The sequence below is a fragment of the Rhipicephalus microplus genome, chromosome 7 (genome assembly GCF_043290135.1).
Source record: "Rhipicephalus microplus isolate Deutch F79 chromosome 7, USDA_Rmic, whole genome shotgun sequence".
Taxonomy (NCBI): domain Eukaryota; kingdom Metazoa; phylum Arthropoda; class Arachnida; order Ixodida; family Ixodidae; genus Rhipicephalus; species Rhipicephalus microplus.
This window is the reverse complement of record NC_134706.1, coordinates 161,384,898-161,401,150: the sequence shown is the minus strand read 5'-3', so window position 1 is coordinate 161,401,150 and position 16,253 is coordinate 161,384,898. Positions and strand designations below refer to the sequence as shown.

The following is a 16,253-nucleotide window of genomic DNA, read 5'->3' as shown; positions in this document are numbered from 1 at the left end:
AGGTTCGTAAACGTAAACACAGGCGTTGCAGTCTTAGCAGTCTTATACCAAATTTACTTGCGTAATGAATGCACTCAATAAATGCACCCCCAACTTCACTCGTCAAAATCTGGACGTCTTTTTCTCCTGCGTATAAAATGCACCCCTTACATTTATCAGCTGCAGTCCCACTAAATGACATCGTTGGATCTCTTTCATTTTTTTTATTATGCTGCCGCGGCCCCCGCCACCTTGGCTCGTTCCCTAACTCCATTCTCCTGCTGCCCCATGCCATACAGTTCTTTCTCATATCTGTGTGCGGCATGCCCCGTCTTTTTTTTTTTTTTAATTATCTGTGACCCACAGCGGGCCTCATGAACGGTGCGAGTGTAGAGATATTGCAGCTGACAAGCACACAGCGAGCGACGGTCATGAAACTGCCTGTGCCAAGCAACGATCGCTTCCTGCTAATACGACATTTTAAGGCCCAACCATACGCTCGAGATTTTCGAGCGACAACAGGATTTGCTGTCGCCATAGCAGTTGCAAAGTGCCATTCCTCGCCGTTGCGTCGCAGGTTTCAGGATAACCAGAAAAAAATGCTTGTCACCTATAAAAGATCCTTAGGGTATCTGCAACATGGTAGCACCATGATTCTCACTTCAGTTGCAATTCGCTCTTCGTGCTTGTTATCCATGTGTACTTCAAGGAACGCAAGATATAGGCTAACTTTTCTGCAGTAACTTCTCACGTGGAAAACAAGATGGTTTCATCGTTGATCTTGTTATCGACAGTTTGTTTTGATGCTTCGGTGGTAGCTTGCTTAAGGTTCACAGTGCGAAAATAACACATGGCAGAGGGGAAATAGACGGAAAAAGCTCCGACTTCGAACTGAAATTTTATTGACAAGGTTAGTATAAATACCCGAGCGAACAGAAAAAACTGTGAAAAAAAAAGATGACATTCAAAAATACGAAATAACATCAACAATCACTGAGCCTGTTACGCTGACACTTGCACCCTCAAAAACAGAGCTCTCTTTCTGATAGAGCAACTGATGGCTTGCTTACGCATGTGCTCCTTTCAAGCGCCATCTGAGCAGCTTCATAGATTATACAATCATGTTCTTCTTTAATCTTGTTGAGAACTGTGGTCTTTTCATACTGCGGAGTGCACCCACAAGTGCTCAGATGCGGCACCAGGAAACCATGTTTGCCAATATGAATGTTATTAATGTGTTCCCGTAGGCATTCGTTTAGGCATTTACCCGTCTAGTCCACGTAACAGGCATTACAAGACAATGGGATTCTGTGCACCACGCATTGCGCAGAGTTGACTAATTGCATCTTGTTCTTGACAACGCACTGTTTTCAGTGCCTCTTTACGGGCACGTCCTGTCTGTCAACTGGCACAACTTATCAACAGCACTGAAAACCACCTTCACGTTGAGGCCTTGTCCTATTTTCTTTAAGCAATGTGACACAGAGTGCATATACGAAGTGACCGCCAACTTTTCCCGCTTTTCCACTGTGGTGCGTTCTCTGTTAGCGTCACAGCCCTTACACTTCCATTTGCTGTGCATTGCCTCTGCCATAAAAATGAGGAAAGGGCACGGGTACCCTTCTCTTTCTAGCAGGTTCAGTGATTGTTTATCTTATTTCGTATCTTTCCAACGGTCACCTTTTTTTTTTTTCACTGTTTTTTCCGTTCACTAGGGTATGTCTAATAGCCTTCATGTCAATAAAATTTCAGTTGGAAGTGAGCGCTTGTCCCGTATTTTTCCTGTCGCCATCTGTTATTTTCACACTGTTTACATCAATTCTTTCGTTACTGCACAAAGATAGCTGTTTTTCATATGTCTTGGAAAGATAGCCTTTGCCAGTTTGAAAAGTACTCCAGCACGCATTGCAGACAACAAAATGCTCTTTGAAAAAATATATCTTGTAGAGTAACAAAAATATTTTTATATCAATAAAAATGTGAAAGTGTGTAATTTTTAGCAGTTGGCTGGTAAACAGTGCCATAAAAAACACAATATATGCAAAAACATTCAAAAAAAAAAGAAAATTTGAAATATACATTTCGAAGGTGAATTGTCCAGGAACTATATAAAAACTAACAAATATTGTAGAAAACGTTTCTACTGGTGTACAAAGAGAAAATTGGAACCTAGCCGCTGCTTCATTATACGTGCCACGTGGTCAACCATTGCTTGGTTTTTCATCTGCCATAGTGAACGCGTACCCTTTTCTCAGTATTAATTTTTTGTGTGTGATAAGAGCCCACAGGTGTTCCAACATAGGATGGATGCCTGTGATGTAAATATTCCTGCTATAAAGCAAATGTCCAACGAACTTTATTATTTCATCTAGCGTCACTTCTTTCCATAAGCCACCTTACTCAGCTTAGGTTGGCATTCCTATATATGCATCCAAGCATATTTCTTTGCAATTATGTACATCGTATTAAAAAAAGACAATATCGCACGCAGTTCTAAAATGTCCTAAAATTCGTAGTCATGGCCAAGATGTGCTGCGGTGGCCTTCTTTTCATGAAAGTAAGCTCTACAGCCGGCGGAGGTACACCGCACCCCAGCAAAGTGGAGACCTCGCACGATGCCAGAGTAGTTATAAAATTGTGCACAAAGGTCAGCAGCAATGCACTTGGGGCGTAGGAGACAACTTGAGGCCGTAAACAAAACAAACCCATGAACAGGTGCGGATGTCTCAGGCCAATGCAAAACATTGTCTCCATCAAACATGAAGCTGAGGTGCTGTCATGCTCGGACTCAAGAGCTCGTTTTCACTCAATTCAGGTGCGGTTGCAAGACAGTTTTGAGCGGTGCGTGCATTTCGCAGCGCAGATGCGCACCCATGCGCATGCGATGCCACCGCCATAGGAGTGACTAGTCACACCAGTTGCCGCCCTGTATCCAATATAACGACACAAGCGAAACTAAAGCTGCTGGAAACTGGCTGATAAGGCCACCTACACAATTTACACATACGGCGGACCTTCGGAAATATTTTTCGTACGGTAAATTTTCCCTGAATCCTAGCAACAGCTCTCTATTGAATAATTGGCATTAATTTCTGGCAATTATTACTGATCATTGATTGATATGTGGGGTTTAACGTCCTAAAACCACCATATAATTATGAGAGACGCCGTAGTGTGGGGCTCCGGAAATTCGGACCACCTGGGGTTCTTTAACGTGCACCCAAGTCTGAGCACACGGGCCTACAACATTTCCGCCTCCATCGGAAATGCAGCCGCCGCAGCCGGGATTCAATCCCGCGACCTTCGGGTCAGCAGCAGAGTACCTTAGCCACTAGACTACCGCGGCGGGGCAATTATTAGTGATCAACAGAGTCATATTGTGAAGCTGACAACTTAATTCGATATTTGGCTTGCAAAGGCTCTTTTCATTGCAGAACTTTGATGTTACTGTAGAACAACCCTGACAGGCACACATTTCTGCAAGTTCGCCAGCCAAGTCTATTTTACGGCAACACAGGCACATTGGTTCATGCAAAACTCTATCAAAAATCACTATTTTGCCAAAGCGGGCCAACTGAAATTGATTCTGAAGGTTGAGTGGCTTCATAAACTACTAAAAACAGCTGCGTGCGCGAGAAACATATTCAACATGCCGTAATCAGCGATACAAAGCGTCGATCATAGGTGATGGATTTAAAGAGGCGCGGTAACGAAAGAGTTGAATATGCACAACCAACTAGCCCAGTCAGCTATTTTGATAGCTTGGTGCAATGTCAACGACGATGGTGCGGTCGTTGTGAGAGGTTATCATGAAGTTGGCGAAGTGCATTGCAGCGCCGTAGTGCACACGTCTGGGCGCCCCTCGAGATCACAGCAGATACCACTGTTGTGGTTAAACGATTGCAAGTAAACAAAGCGGTGAAACGCTTCAATGAAGTGCACAGGCGGCGCAGGGACAGCTTGCAAGTGATAGCACCTTCATCCATCGAAGATGAGTAAAGTGCAACAATGAAGCTGTTTACAGTGTGTGCATATGTGAAAAACTAAGCGACCTAATTATTTTTTCTTTTTTTTTGCATTACCGCATTTTTCGCTTATCCTGAAAAAGAAAAGTTTTCATAAAATTCACCCCGCATAATAAATGCACCTTCAAATTCGCTCCAATTTTTCTAGAAAAAAAGTGTGTTCATTACACAAGTAAATACGGTAATGGCTTATAGCGGCCCAACAAAAATACAGGCAGGCTTTCTTAACTACAATTGGATCTCAGTGATACGGCCCTCATAGGGGTGCAAGAATATTTATAGTATAAAAAAACAATAGCAATATCAGTCGTGAAACCATAATATACGCACAAAAAATATATTTCCACCACAAAAATCTCACGTGTTATCATAATCGAAGACAGAAAGAAACGCCGAAATGCAACGTGCTGGTTTATGACTTTAATGATATTTTAATTCATTGCTGCTTTAGGCAAAAGCTGTCCGAGCTGATAGTCACTATCGATGATTGCACTGCAGTGACCACAGTTTTGTGCGCGGCAGTTGCAGCAAAAGGTAGTTCCATTTTCAATCCGCATGCCCTGACTGCACACACGCCTTGAAAACTCTGATGTTCATTAGTATCTATCCATATGCCTCAGTTTTGTCTGCAGCATTGGCATAATGCAGCTTTGTTTTACCTAGGAATGCACGTCTATCTACTTTTGGAGTTCAAGGCATTTTGTCAGCGCCAGAAATAATCGTGTCAAAAGCGACCTCAGTTTTGGTTGGGGCAAATGATCACCACAGTCCTGACACTGTATGCCCTGGCAGCGCTTGCAATTCCCAAGCTTTGAGCACACTTTTTTTTTGGCCATTGGTCTACGGGTTTAGTATCAGAGATTGTACCTCCTGTCGCGACACAGGAAAGTGTTCCAAGCATTTAAGTTTTGGCCCATTGGACACAGTAGGATTCGCCTGGGGAATTACCTGAATTCATACCACTGACATTCCGCTGTTCGTTTACATTTACGCATGCTAAATTGGTTTACATAGTGTTTGTACAAAGCCTGGATTGGCTTGGGTTGGATTTTTATCAGTCTGACTAGGTCACGCACAGAAATTTCAATTTTCAAGACATTTTCTTGCTAATCGTACAAGCATAAGAAATGATCGAAATCGGAGAGACTTGGCAGGTATGCAACGAGAGAGGGCGATCAGGTTTCGTTGATGTTTATATTATGACATGCACTGACATATCATCGTTCCCCGTTGCCACATTGCAGCTTCCAGTGCACTCGTTTGGATGAGACAAAAGAGAAAGCAAATAAAACTAATGAGCAATCTCTGTAACACCACTCAGTCTAGACGGATTATAGAAATGATTGCGGCCATTGATTCATGAGACGGTAAACTATGGTACGGAGATTTTTCAATGATTTTCTTGAAGGATGGTTAGCATCCACTTTAAGTACTGAAAGGTGGTGTTTGCAATAATTGGGGTTGACCATCCATGCTCTACTTATCAACTAAACTCTGAAATTAGGCAATGTTTCGCACAAAGTGACACGAGGATAACAAGGGAGGACACAACGCAGCGTTGTGTCACTTTGCGCTAAACATGTCTGAACAACAAGGCCAAATATCTGCACTTGTAAACTCGGAAGATAAGGTCGGTGCCAAAACAGGGCTAAGGAAGATTGCGTGTCTATGCAATGCCCCTCATTAACAATAGACAAGTATGCTGGTTAGCGAAGAGCGTGCCTACATCACACTTAATGATGCTGGCAGTGCTACAGCCCATGTTACACAACAGATTCCACACGTATAGTTACCACTGAGATAAAAGTCCGATATTAAATGATAGAACCAGAGAAAACGCGACGCAGCAATGAGCACGAAGCATCGAAACTATGACAAGCAAACAACAGCAGTATTTGTAGTGGCATATAGTTAAATGAGCACAGAATGTCAAGAAATGCTAGAGCTTACTGGTTTCTCCCTGGGTATCCTCGTGGTCCCAGCAGGCAACTGAAATGGTGTGAAAACACGTGAGAGGATGATACCTTCTGGCAGCTAGTTTGCCCAGCTGGGGCGAGAACATGTAACACTAGATTTCAAAGATCCCAGACAAGACCTAGCTATGAATTTGCCCACAGATGAATATAATGCACTAAAATAGCTGTCATATTTGAAAATACTTCCACCTCAAATGATTCTCAAAAAGGAACTATAAACGTGTAGTACTGTGCACATAACCCACACACTGGGTTATCAAAACCATATATCGGGAGCCATTCCAGAATGAAGAAGACTCAGCTTCAGGAATGTTTTTTTTAAGATATTTATGAAAGTTTCACATGTGATGTATTTTTCCATGCTGATTTTAAATACAAAATTGTTCATAATGGGATGCATGCACAGCTGCATGCATACCATTCATAAGTTCGAAAAATTTACGTTCCCTGCTTTGTCTTTGCTCGAACATTGCAATACAGTAGAGCCCCGCTACAATGAACGCTGCCTCAATTATATTTCCAGTATGAAGAAAAATTCTCGGTTCACTGCCATCAGATGTCTGTAACAGTCAATGCGTAAATATTCTTGTCACAACGAACACTTTTTCTTCTGCCATCCTACTTCAACAAAATTAGTTAATGCAACACCAGGTTCGAATATATAATGCCATGCAATAAAACCAATCTGGAACATTTTGGCCCATCTTCAGAACTTAAAGAGAGGTCTACAAAGTCTATATAACGTGTTGGCACCACCACAAACCACTTCTGCTAACTGCGTAAACATTCTTATGAATGCCATTGAGGAAACTTTGGCACTACTGTCCATGGGAGCTGCAATGCTCCCATACACAATAGTGCCAGCATGGGAGCATTGCAGCTCCTATAGACACTAGTGCCGACATTGACACATAGCCAGCATGGGAATCGTAGGTGGTACACAGATTAGTCTAATCTTCATTCTTTCGATTCCATTCGGCCCCATGGGCTTGAATCCGCTTTGCCGCAAGACGAAATTCAGCAAAAGCTAATCAGTTGCGCTTCACCACTCTGACTTGTCAGGGCTCACCAATTCAAATCGGCTCACGAAGTTCACAACTAACTGTTCTTTCATTCGAAACAAAATTAATCGCATCTTCGGTCGAGGCACAACTGGCACCGTGACGGTGGAAAAGAAGTTACGTCAAACACCACCCGAGTGCCTCGCCCGCTACGGGCCAGACGAACGTGTGGACCGCAAGACTGGAATCCATGGCAGCAGCGCCATCTGCGAGAGAGGCCATTCAGATGAAAATTTCCAGAATCTTGTTTGTACTACGAATAAATGAGCAAACGGCAGAAGACCATACAATGAGAGACACTTGCGAGGCGCTTCATGTCCAGTGGGTGCGCGTCTGTTCTCCAGGCTGCTGTGCTGCACCAGTTCTGTGCCAACTCAACGTGTGTTACGGTAATTTTCGCATCAACCTTCGATGTGCAGTGAAATCCTGGCAGCAAAAGTAGACTTGTACGAGTACAGTTTGACGATGTAAACTCACGCAGGTTTTTTTTCGTCCCGTGCAGTTGTATTCTGTGGCAGCGCCAGCTATAGATTACGCCTGAAATACTGCGTCGTCTGCTACCACGCGCGGGCTGGTGGAATCGCACCACGCTCCAGTGTCGACCTCCGCGGTGTCGTGTACTCATATCGTGGCCGGCCCAGCTGAACATGCAGTACTGCACGTGCGGTGCCCACATAAACGTACAACATGGCAGAAGTGCACAGAAAACGCCACCGGTGCTGCCAGCTGAAAATGCCTAAGACACAGCAATAAACGAAGCTACAAGTGCATTCGAATGCTGCAAGCACAAAGACTAGGCAAATCGATGCACACTAATTACCATTCCCGTGGTGGCTGAATGATTACAGCACCAGAGTTCCCTCAAGTTGATCTTAGAAAACTCTACGGTTGACTGAACAAGGGGGCCACCATTGCTTGACAGCGATAGCGGCGAGATTGCCCTGCTCTTGCCACTGGCTTGCTTCATAGTTACACACAATCCAAAGTTGAGACTCAGTCGCTCAGCTGTTCAAGCTGCAGCTAGGTGCCATCGTAGAATGACGCCTTTTCGGATGCCATTGCTTTTTGTTCTTTTTATGCCCAACGGTCCGATTTAGTGGTCTGAGTGGCAGCTCGTCCGTATTACCAACAGGATCAGCCAGCCACGACTAGTAGACGATAGGAATAGCATAGAATAAGGCATAATTCGTAGCTCCATGATACCACACCTGCATCTCAGTCTGTTATAGCAACTGCGCAGTTCGTGTTATGCACCAGAGCCTCTATATTGTTCGTATGGAGTAGTCATTTTTTCAGCATGCTTTTCACCATGGCGTCTCTAGGCACGCATGAGAATCGCATCATGACACTGCTGGGAAGAAAAGGAAGCAGCTGACACTTTCTAAATTTCAGAAATAAAGCTTGCAAGCTACGCTCAGACTGCAGTCGCATCTATCATAAGTGTCGTTTCACGCAACAGCTCTACCGTCCGTTTGCGTAGATAGTGACCACGTATGTCAACATTCATCCTTCCGATACGATATGTCTTCTACGGTACGCCAACCACCACTCTGTATGTGTGTTGCACTCTCGCTACAATTGCGGCCAAGCAATAGTGGCCATGAGTGGGGACGGTTAAGCTAAAGGGGAGACATGACGAGCACTCCTATTAACAGATGTCGTGCCTGCACTCCAATCCGGCAAACCAACTGCACGAACATGCAACTGCATGGCGTTCAAAACGTGCATGAAGACACAGAATCTTGGGAGGCCGGAAGCCCCATGAACGAAAAGTGCAAACCGACACTCTATTGCCCATAGAACGTACATAACCGTCGCATCAGTATGTCGTAAATGTCGTGGGCCCGGCACATTTATGTCCCTTACGTTACACGCTTTACATTAAATAAAACAATGTAAGGACAAGCTCATTACGTTGCTTGCTTTTATACTTACAATCTTTACCTAGGATCCGTACGTACAGCATGTAGTCTGAACATGGCTTTATTGTTCTATTGAGTGAATGACTAGCTCACCATTACACAGACTATTAGCCGAGGTGAGCTATACTTTTTTCGATTTCGATACAACAAAATTTTCGATTAAACGAAATTTTTTCTCCACACTGTCAATTTTGTTGTAGCGGGATTCGACTGTGCCATCCGTCTTGTTCGTTTTTGTCTATATCATACAATAAACTACTAATAAGCAATTTCCAAGGTTTATTTGAAATGCAAATTACGAAACACAAACATAAGTAACATTTTAGAATCAACTGATGATCAGTTTGCTTCAGTTGAAATAAAGCGAAACAAGATTTATTCTTTTCATGTTTGTTAGCCAACACCAAAAGAAGAGAAAGAAGGAAGTCACAAGGCTCAAATAAAAAGATAGGATAAAGCCATTTATGAAAATCAGTTTTCAGTCGTACCAACAGATTCCCATGAAGATGGTGATAACTGTCTTGTCTGCACGAGCAGCCACTCCACCCAAGATTTTGGTCAAAGAGGAATGTCCCTTTATCTTTTGTTTCAGACTAATCACATAAGCGACAGCACCACACGCATTTTTTGGCGGCAGTTCTTTTGTCTGACAACCACGTACAGCTTAAATTGTGACCCCAAATATTGTGCAAATAGCGCAAAATACTGCGGTATTAATTTCTTTCTGCGTTGTATCTTTTTTTAGTATGGTTTGTCGAAATATTTGTTTATTACCTGAGACATTTCACAGTGTACAAATATATTACGTGTGCATGTGCACGTATATTGATTTTTTTTTTTGAGCTTCAAGACACTGCTTCATCTGTATCACTGTGTATTCTGGCATAGTTTTGTGGTATTTTGCTATATTTATTTTGATGCATCACTCATAGTCTGTTTTTGTAAAATTTAATTACTGCTTAGAATTTTTAATGTTTGAATATTTGTTTATTGTTCTCTTCCCCATCTGCCTGGTCTTGAATGACTGCAGTACATTCTAAATTAAATAAATAAAATATTATATTAATGCAAAATATTGTACAAGTACTGTAACATAAGTACTAATCTAAACTGATTGTTGCAATAAATAAGTTTGTATTTTACATTCCCTTCGGACAACTTACCTGTCTGTGCATTCAGCAACACAAGCTACATGACGTACGACATTTGATGCATGACTACCCTCACACAACTGGAACCAGCGATGTCCTTGAATAAATAAATAAATAAATAAATACAGCAATGCCAGAATTAATCCTCCTTTTTTTTGTACCATACCATAACATAGTGTTTGTAGAAACATAACTAAATTATCGTTTACGGTGCTTGACAGTTTCAGTAACGTCTAAACAGTTCTTTGTCTTAAAATGTTAGAAGTGCCACGTCAGCATTGCTTCCAATAACTGCAAATGTTCACGTTCATGCAGGCTGACACACGTAACCTGGGCGCAGTGGAACACAATACTTCCATTCAAGATCACTCCTGTTCAGCTTACCACAGCAACGACGACGTCTTCCCTCCGTTCTGTAGGCAACTGCAAGAAACACAGAGAAAATATAAAGCAATTAATTATACTCTCAATGACTGAACACACTGTTAAAGGAGAAAGTTTTTTTGCGAGTTTTTTACAGTAATTTGTAGCTTTGCGTCTCATAATTCTGAAATTATATAGTAAATGCTCTAACACATCGTATAATTTATGCTAGCAGCACTAATTCAGAACGATTTGGCATCCCTTCAAAACGCCCACCTGAATACCATAAGAAACAGCACCCCACAGCGGGGTAGCACCATAGACTACATGTGCTCGAGCGTCGATGACACTGAAAAGTGCCGTTTCCAAATAGGGGGACCTGCGCGCAGTGAAGAATGAAATGACGTGGGCGTTTTGAGCGTGTCCCCCTCAGAAAAAGGAAAAACATTCCTGGAGTAAGCAGTCTAAACCACCTTGGGAGGAGCCTGACAACAGAGCGAGAGGTTTACTTATGAAGCAGCACACGGAGACAAGCACAAAAGGAATGAAAATGACACCACTGCACTTGCAACTATTTTATTTTGCCGAAAGAACCTGGTTACAATATGATATGATAGTGTACCATGTGCTACAATGAAGATTAGTAACGGCATAGTTTCCAAAAAGCACACTTCACAATCCCTTAAACTGATCGATGCTTGGCTAATGCAGTTTTCTTTTTGCGATGTGGAACACCTCCATTTATTCTCAGGTCACCTGATCCCTGTGATGGAAAGTATTTCAGTCTAAGAAAACAGCGAGGAGCTTCCACAATCTAAGCGATGCTGTCTAATGTGAGAGTAAGTATTACTTGCTAATGCCCTCTTGTGCTCAGTATTAGGTAAGTACCGGCCAGTTTCTCCGATGCACATCTTTCCACATAACATGGGCACACAATATACCACCGCAATTCTACACTCAACAAACGTAAAAACATGCCTAACAGAGCACCAAGATCTATCCTCTTTTGCTGATCGCTTTCGATTACGCCTGGCACAGACTTTTCCCGAGTTTGTTTGGTTTGGAACAAACAACATGTACGCCATATCTGCTGACCACATTCTTTATATTATGTGATATTTTGTGTACATTTCTTCAATATCCCTATCTTTTTTAGGCTGCTTCATAGATAAACCCTTGCACACATATGAAACCAACTTCTGTGCTGATCTGCACAGAACATGCTCTTCCCCAGGTAGCACAAAAGATATATAATCCGTCTTATTAGGTGTATATCGTGTAAACTCACTGAATGCCAGATTAAAGAAGTCAACTTCAGGAAGGATATAATCAAGACGAAAAACCCTGCTATGAGACGGACTTTAAGGACGCTTACAATCATCGTCTTATTTATAGCTTATGTTTTTACGAATATATCTTCTTAGCCATCAGCAATACAGAAATTACAAGTAGACTTCAGTAAGATTATAACTATAACTTCAAGCACCGCTATAATACAAATTTTTAAGACCCATTTTTTCCGCCAAGCAGCAGATCAACGTCACTTGGTCAATGCATGCACAGACTTGCACGGACATGTATGAACCACTTTGACTGCATTTGAAGTCGAGCCTGCGCATGCCATCGCTCACTGCAATAGAAAAAGTGACGTGCGAAATGATATGACGTGAGGTGTTCACATTGCTTCAGCAACCTCGAGAGCTTCCAAAATTTTACGTTATTTACTGGCATAGATAACCGTCTACCTTAATTCCTCCCAACTCTTTATCGTTGATCTTGTATCCATCCGGGCTTCTCCTCTGGCTTCTGCAATGTCATTGTCAGTTAAGCTCGTTGATTCAGCATGTGCAGTCGCGTCCGTCAGTTATATTCTGTTTTGCGTTGCTTTATGAGGACTACAGACGCAGCTGCAAAAAAGACTTCACTCCATGTGCAACTTATGGACCCGATCGAATGCAAGTAAGTTTCTGTGGGGTGACTGTTACGCCAATGTTAGGTTAGGCCTAGTGCCGTTAGATTACCAACCGAAAGATGCATGGGTCGCCTTGCGAGTGGATGTGCTCTCAAAACTTCGTTACTTCTATACTGGAGAGTTATAGACGATACTGTGATGTGTGATTACTTTTCTTTGGGTTTATGGATTCGGTATGAATGACCGGCTACTGTCATATCTGAAGGTAAGCAATTTTCGTAGCATTGTACTCCTTGTTCGAGTCGCTAAAAATGATGAAATACTAACCAAATAAATGTGTAGCGTTGTATGACTAATTGCTTGCACGACGTGTTTCAGTAGTGTATAAGTGCTTCATTTATGCTGAACAAATTATTTAGCGGGTGAAACACTATTGTAAGTCACAGTTTTTATTCATGTTTGAACGCACAAGAACGAAACTATTTTTATTATAGTTGACCAGTGTTGGCTAAACTGAACGCATATAATCTTCATTGGCCTCTTAATAGAGCTACTTTATATATGCGAATCAGTTTTAGATGTTTGTACCTTGTAAGAAAGTTTAAGATACACAAATATCTCACATACTTTTCGTGTCACTGCAACAGACTTGCGCATAAGATAACCTTGCTAACGATGTTCCTCGCACAGTTATATGCAAATGACAAGGGCCTGGATGCGGTTTATATAGCAAAAATTTCAGGGCTTTATAATCAAAGGCTCTTTTTCATAAATAATCAGACAATTTTTCATAGGAGGAGTTTGGTGTTTTTTCTCAGTGTTGTGATGACAATTCACCTTAACCACCTCGACCCGCTAGTTGAATCTTGTGGTATATATTTTTCCTTATCTGTTGACCTCCTCCTTTCTCTTTAAACCCGACATTTCATGCAGAATCGAAATATTTTCGAACACATTGCTCACCCCAGGTTAACTACCATTTGCTCACTTTCTGTTGCCGTACAGTGTAATGTAGTTTTGCCTGTTCATGCGGTCTTCTTTAAGACAATGAAGGATATAAGAAAATTCTCCTTTCTTCTATGTTTTGCAGTTTATAGTTATCCTACATGTTTATAAACAAGAGCTATAGCAACCAAATTACGGCATCTTTATTGTGGAGGTTACTTGCTGTTTTTTGTATGAATAAAGATAGATGCCAACACATTCTAGTCTCTCTTATTTTTCTTGGGAACCATTAAGCAATCAAAAGGTCACTGTACATTAATAAGTTGTGTGGTCTCTATGACTGTCTCAAGCAGTTGTGGAATTTTTTTAGTGTCTGTGTGTGTTGGAAATGTCGATAAATTGCCCTACAAAGCACCCTGCTGAGCCGTTTAGGTCACTTATCGGTGCCCTTTGTAATTTGTCGTAGATTCTATGCGCCATTCATTAGGAGGTATTAACGTGAAGTTATTCACAAGAAGTGCTACCGAGATGCCCATATCTGTGCTCGCTTAACTATGCACCTTATTTCAAGCTGTGCAAAATATTTTCTGTGAAAAGTTAGGACATGCACTTTACGATCGCTGTGTGTAGTTTGGGCAGACATTTTGGAATTTGTCACTTAAGTTAGCCCTTGATTTCAACCATTGTCGTTTTTTTGTTTAATGCTTATACATAGCTAGGTTTTCACTGTCACTATTGATAAGTGTCTTCTCTGGGAACTGCTACTTGCATCTCTGTATTTTGATTCAGTACTTAGTTCTGTGATAATGTTACATCAAATTAACATAGATTATGGGGTTAGCACTTGTGCAACACGATTTCTCATTGATTGTCGCTTCAGTGCATTTAGTGTGTGTGAAGAATAAACCTGTGCACTAATATTTAAGATAAACCTCTGTGGCAAGTGAGCTTATAATAAGTACATTGTCCCAGCTACTCTGGTCGTATCTTTTTCGTACAATATTCTGCACACGAGCACATTACAGTACGCACCAATCCAGGCAGATCTGTCGTCCTTTTCTTGCAGTGATAAGTGGTCCTACATCACTTGCGTATTTTTCATGGCCATTCTTGTCATTTAGCTGGTGATGTAATAAAGTCTTTGTCACTGTGTTTCTGCCTCTCACATCATTTATTTCTTGCAAATACAAATCATTTAAATGCGAAGAACCTGCCGGCAGTCACTCGTTCTCCTACGCTGAATATGTACCAAGAAGAGAACGCATATTCGGGTGAGGAAAACGACAAAACTATAGAAGCATGGGAAGGGAGACAAAGATGGGGAGGTACATAAAAAAGAAAAGAAAAACGGACATCACAATCCGGGTTGTAGATGGCTTCTATCTCTACTTTTCAAGGCTTACTGTGGTCGTCGAATACCTCCCAAGAAGAACAAATTTTTGTGACTTGCTAAAAGAAGAATTGTGGAACCTCTTCGTATTGTCTTCAGGCCGGACATTAGCAGAGATATACGACCGCTCCAGTTGGATGAACGGATTTTAAGCACCCAAAAACGAATCTTAGAAGACGTTCATTTCGGATTGGCCAATCAACTTCGAAGCAGTTATATATCACTTTTGTGCTAATCCACTTCAAAGCAGTTATAAATCACTTTTGTGCTAGCGGGATCGTAACCCACATTAATCTAATAACTTGTCTATTGAAACTGTTATTAATTTTGTTGGGACAGGATTTTGCCAAGGCAGCACGGAGACATGAGTAGGCTATGCTGTTTTGAACGGTCCTTGAATGCCCGGAAGAGTACTTAAGCAAGGGCGTCTCTGATTGCGTGCTGTATAACCAGAAAACATGGTTATAACTACGAAGCAAGGTACTCATGCCTCCATGCTGCCTTGGCAAAATCCTGTCCCGACAAAATTAACAATAGTCTGTCCATTATCACCATTGACAGCCGCGCACATCCTGTTAGACAGCTCGGTGCATACATTAGGGCTTGTCTCTGGTGATAAGTGGATGGCGTGCACTATACCTGTGCAAAGGCTTGCCACTGTTGGGCTTTCATTTGACGCCAACAGCACATTGATTGTGCTGAGAAATAGCAGAAGATGTGATGTGTGAAACAGACAACGTTCACAGTGTTTTTCAATGGCCATATTGGAGAAGGCCTGTGCTTACCAGGGTTGATTCGGATTAACTTCATCAACACCGGACTAACCAGACTTGCTCTGCTGGCGAGGCCAAATTCACATGTAAATAGCACAAAGAATCACATGCTGAGTATTATCTTCATACCAAATCTCTACACAACGAACCACCAACTCAGGAGAACTTCAGTTGCCATAGGAATGTGCGATACAGAAGTTACGCACTGCTGCACTCACGAACATTCTGTGCCACACATGCGCTGCAGTTTCCCTTTCTGCTATGACATTCAGGCAGATTAGAAGTCAAGTGCTTTTGTCTAAGGCTTTGGTTACCGCTCCGATTCAACCATTGGAAACACTGTGGCTGAGGTCTGGCTTTATGTTACTGAGATCAAGCTTCTCAGCACTCTACATGATTATCAGCCAAACCTGGAAGAGTCTGTTGATGAGCAGCTGTGTGTCATCTCTTGCGAGCTCCTTGAGGTACTCTTCTCGAGACTCCGACCTGCAGAAATTCATAAGAAAAAATGGGAGCACAAGGTTTGAGATGACACTCGAAGAAGACAGTTTCGCACTACACTTTTGTATTGACATTAGAGCAGATATTACTGGTTATTATGGCTGTAACCAACACTATACCCCTATCACTGCATTAAGCTGCTTAAAAACCAGACTTACAAGTGGCTCAGTGCAATGTTGTTTTGGCCCTCACTAGTGACACCTGTAGACTTTTGGGGAGTAAGAAAAATAAACATATGTTTGAAAGGCACTTGCA

The 16,253-nt window shown here is 42.0% G+C and overlaps 1 protein-coding gene across 1 annotated transcript in view; it reads right to left on the bottom strand.

Annotated features, from left to right (window-relative positions):
- LOC119180430 (ribosome biogenesis regulatory protein homolog) overlaps positions 1-16,253 on the bottom strand; it is a 74,478-nt gene that overhangs the window by 44,067 nt on the left and 14,158 nt on the right. The window contains exons 2-4 of the mRNA XM_037431626.2: positions 15,908-15,983; positions 10,499-10,537; positions 5,955-5,993 (exon numbers count right to left, since the gene is read on the bottom strand). Coding sequence (XP_037287523.2) covers positions 5,955-5,993; positions 10,499-10,537; positions 15,908-15,983 — 154 coding nt within the window. The remainder of the gene's footprint in view (positions 1-5,954; positions 5,994-10,498; positions 10,538-15,907; positions 15,984-16,253) is intronic.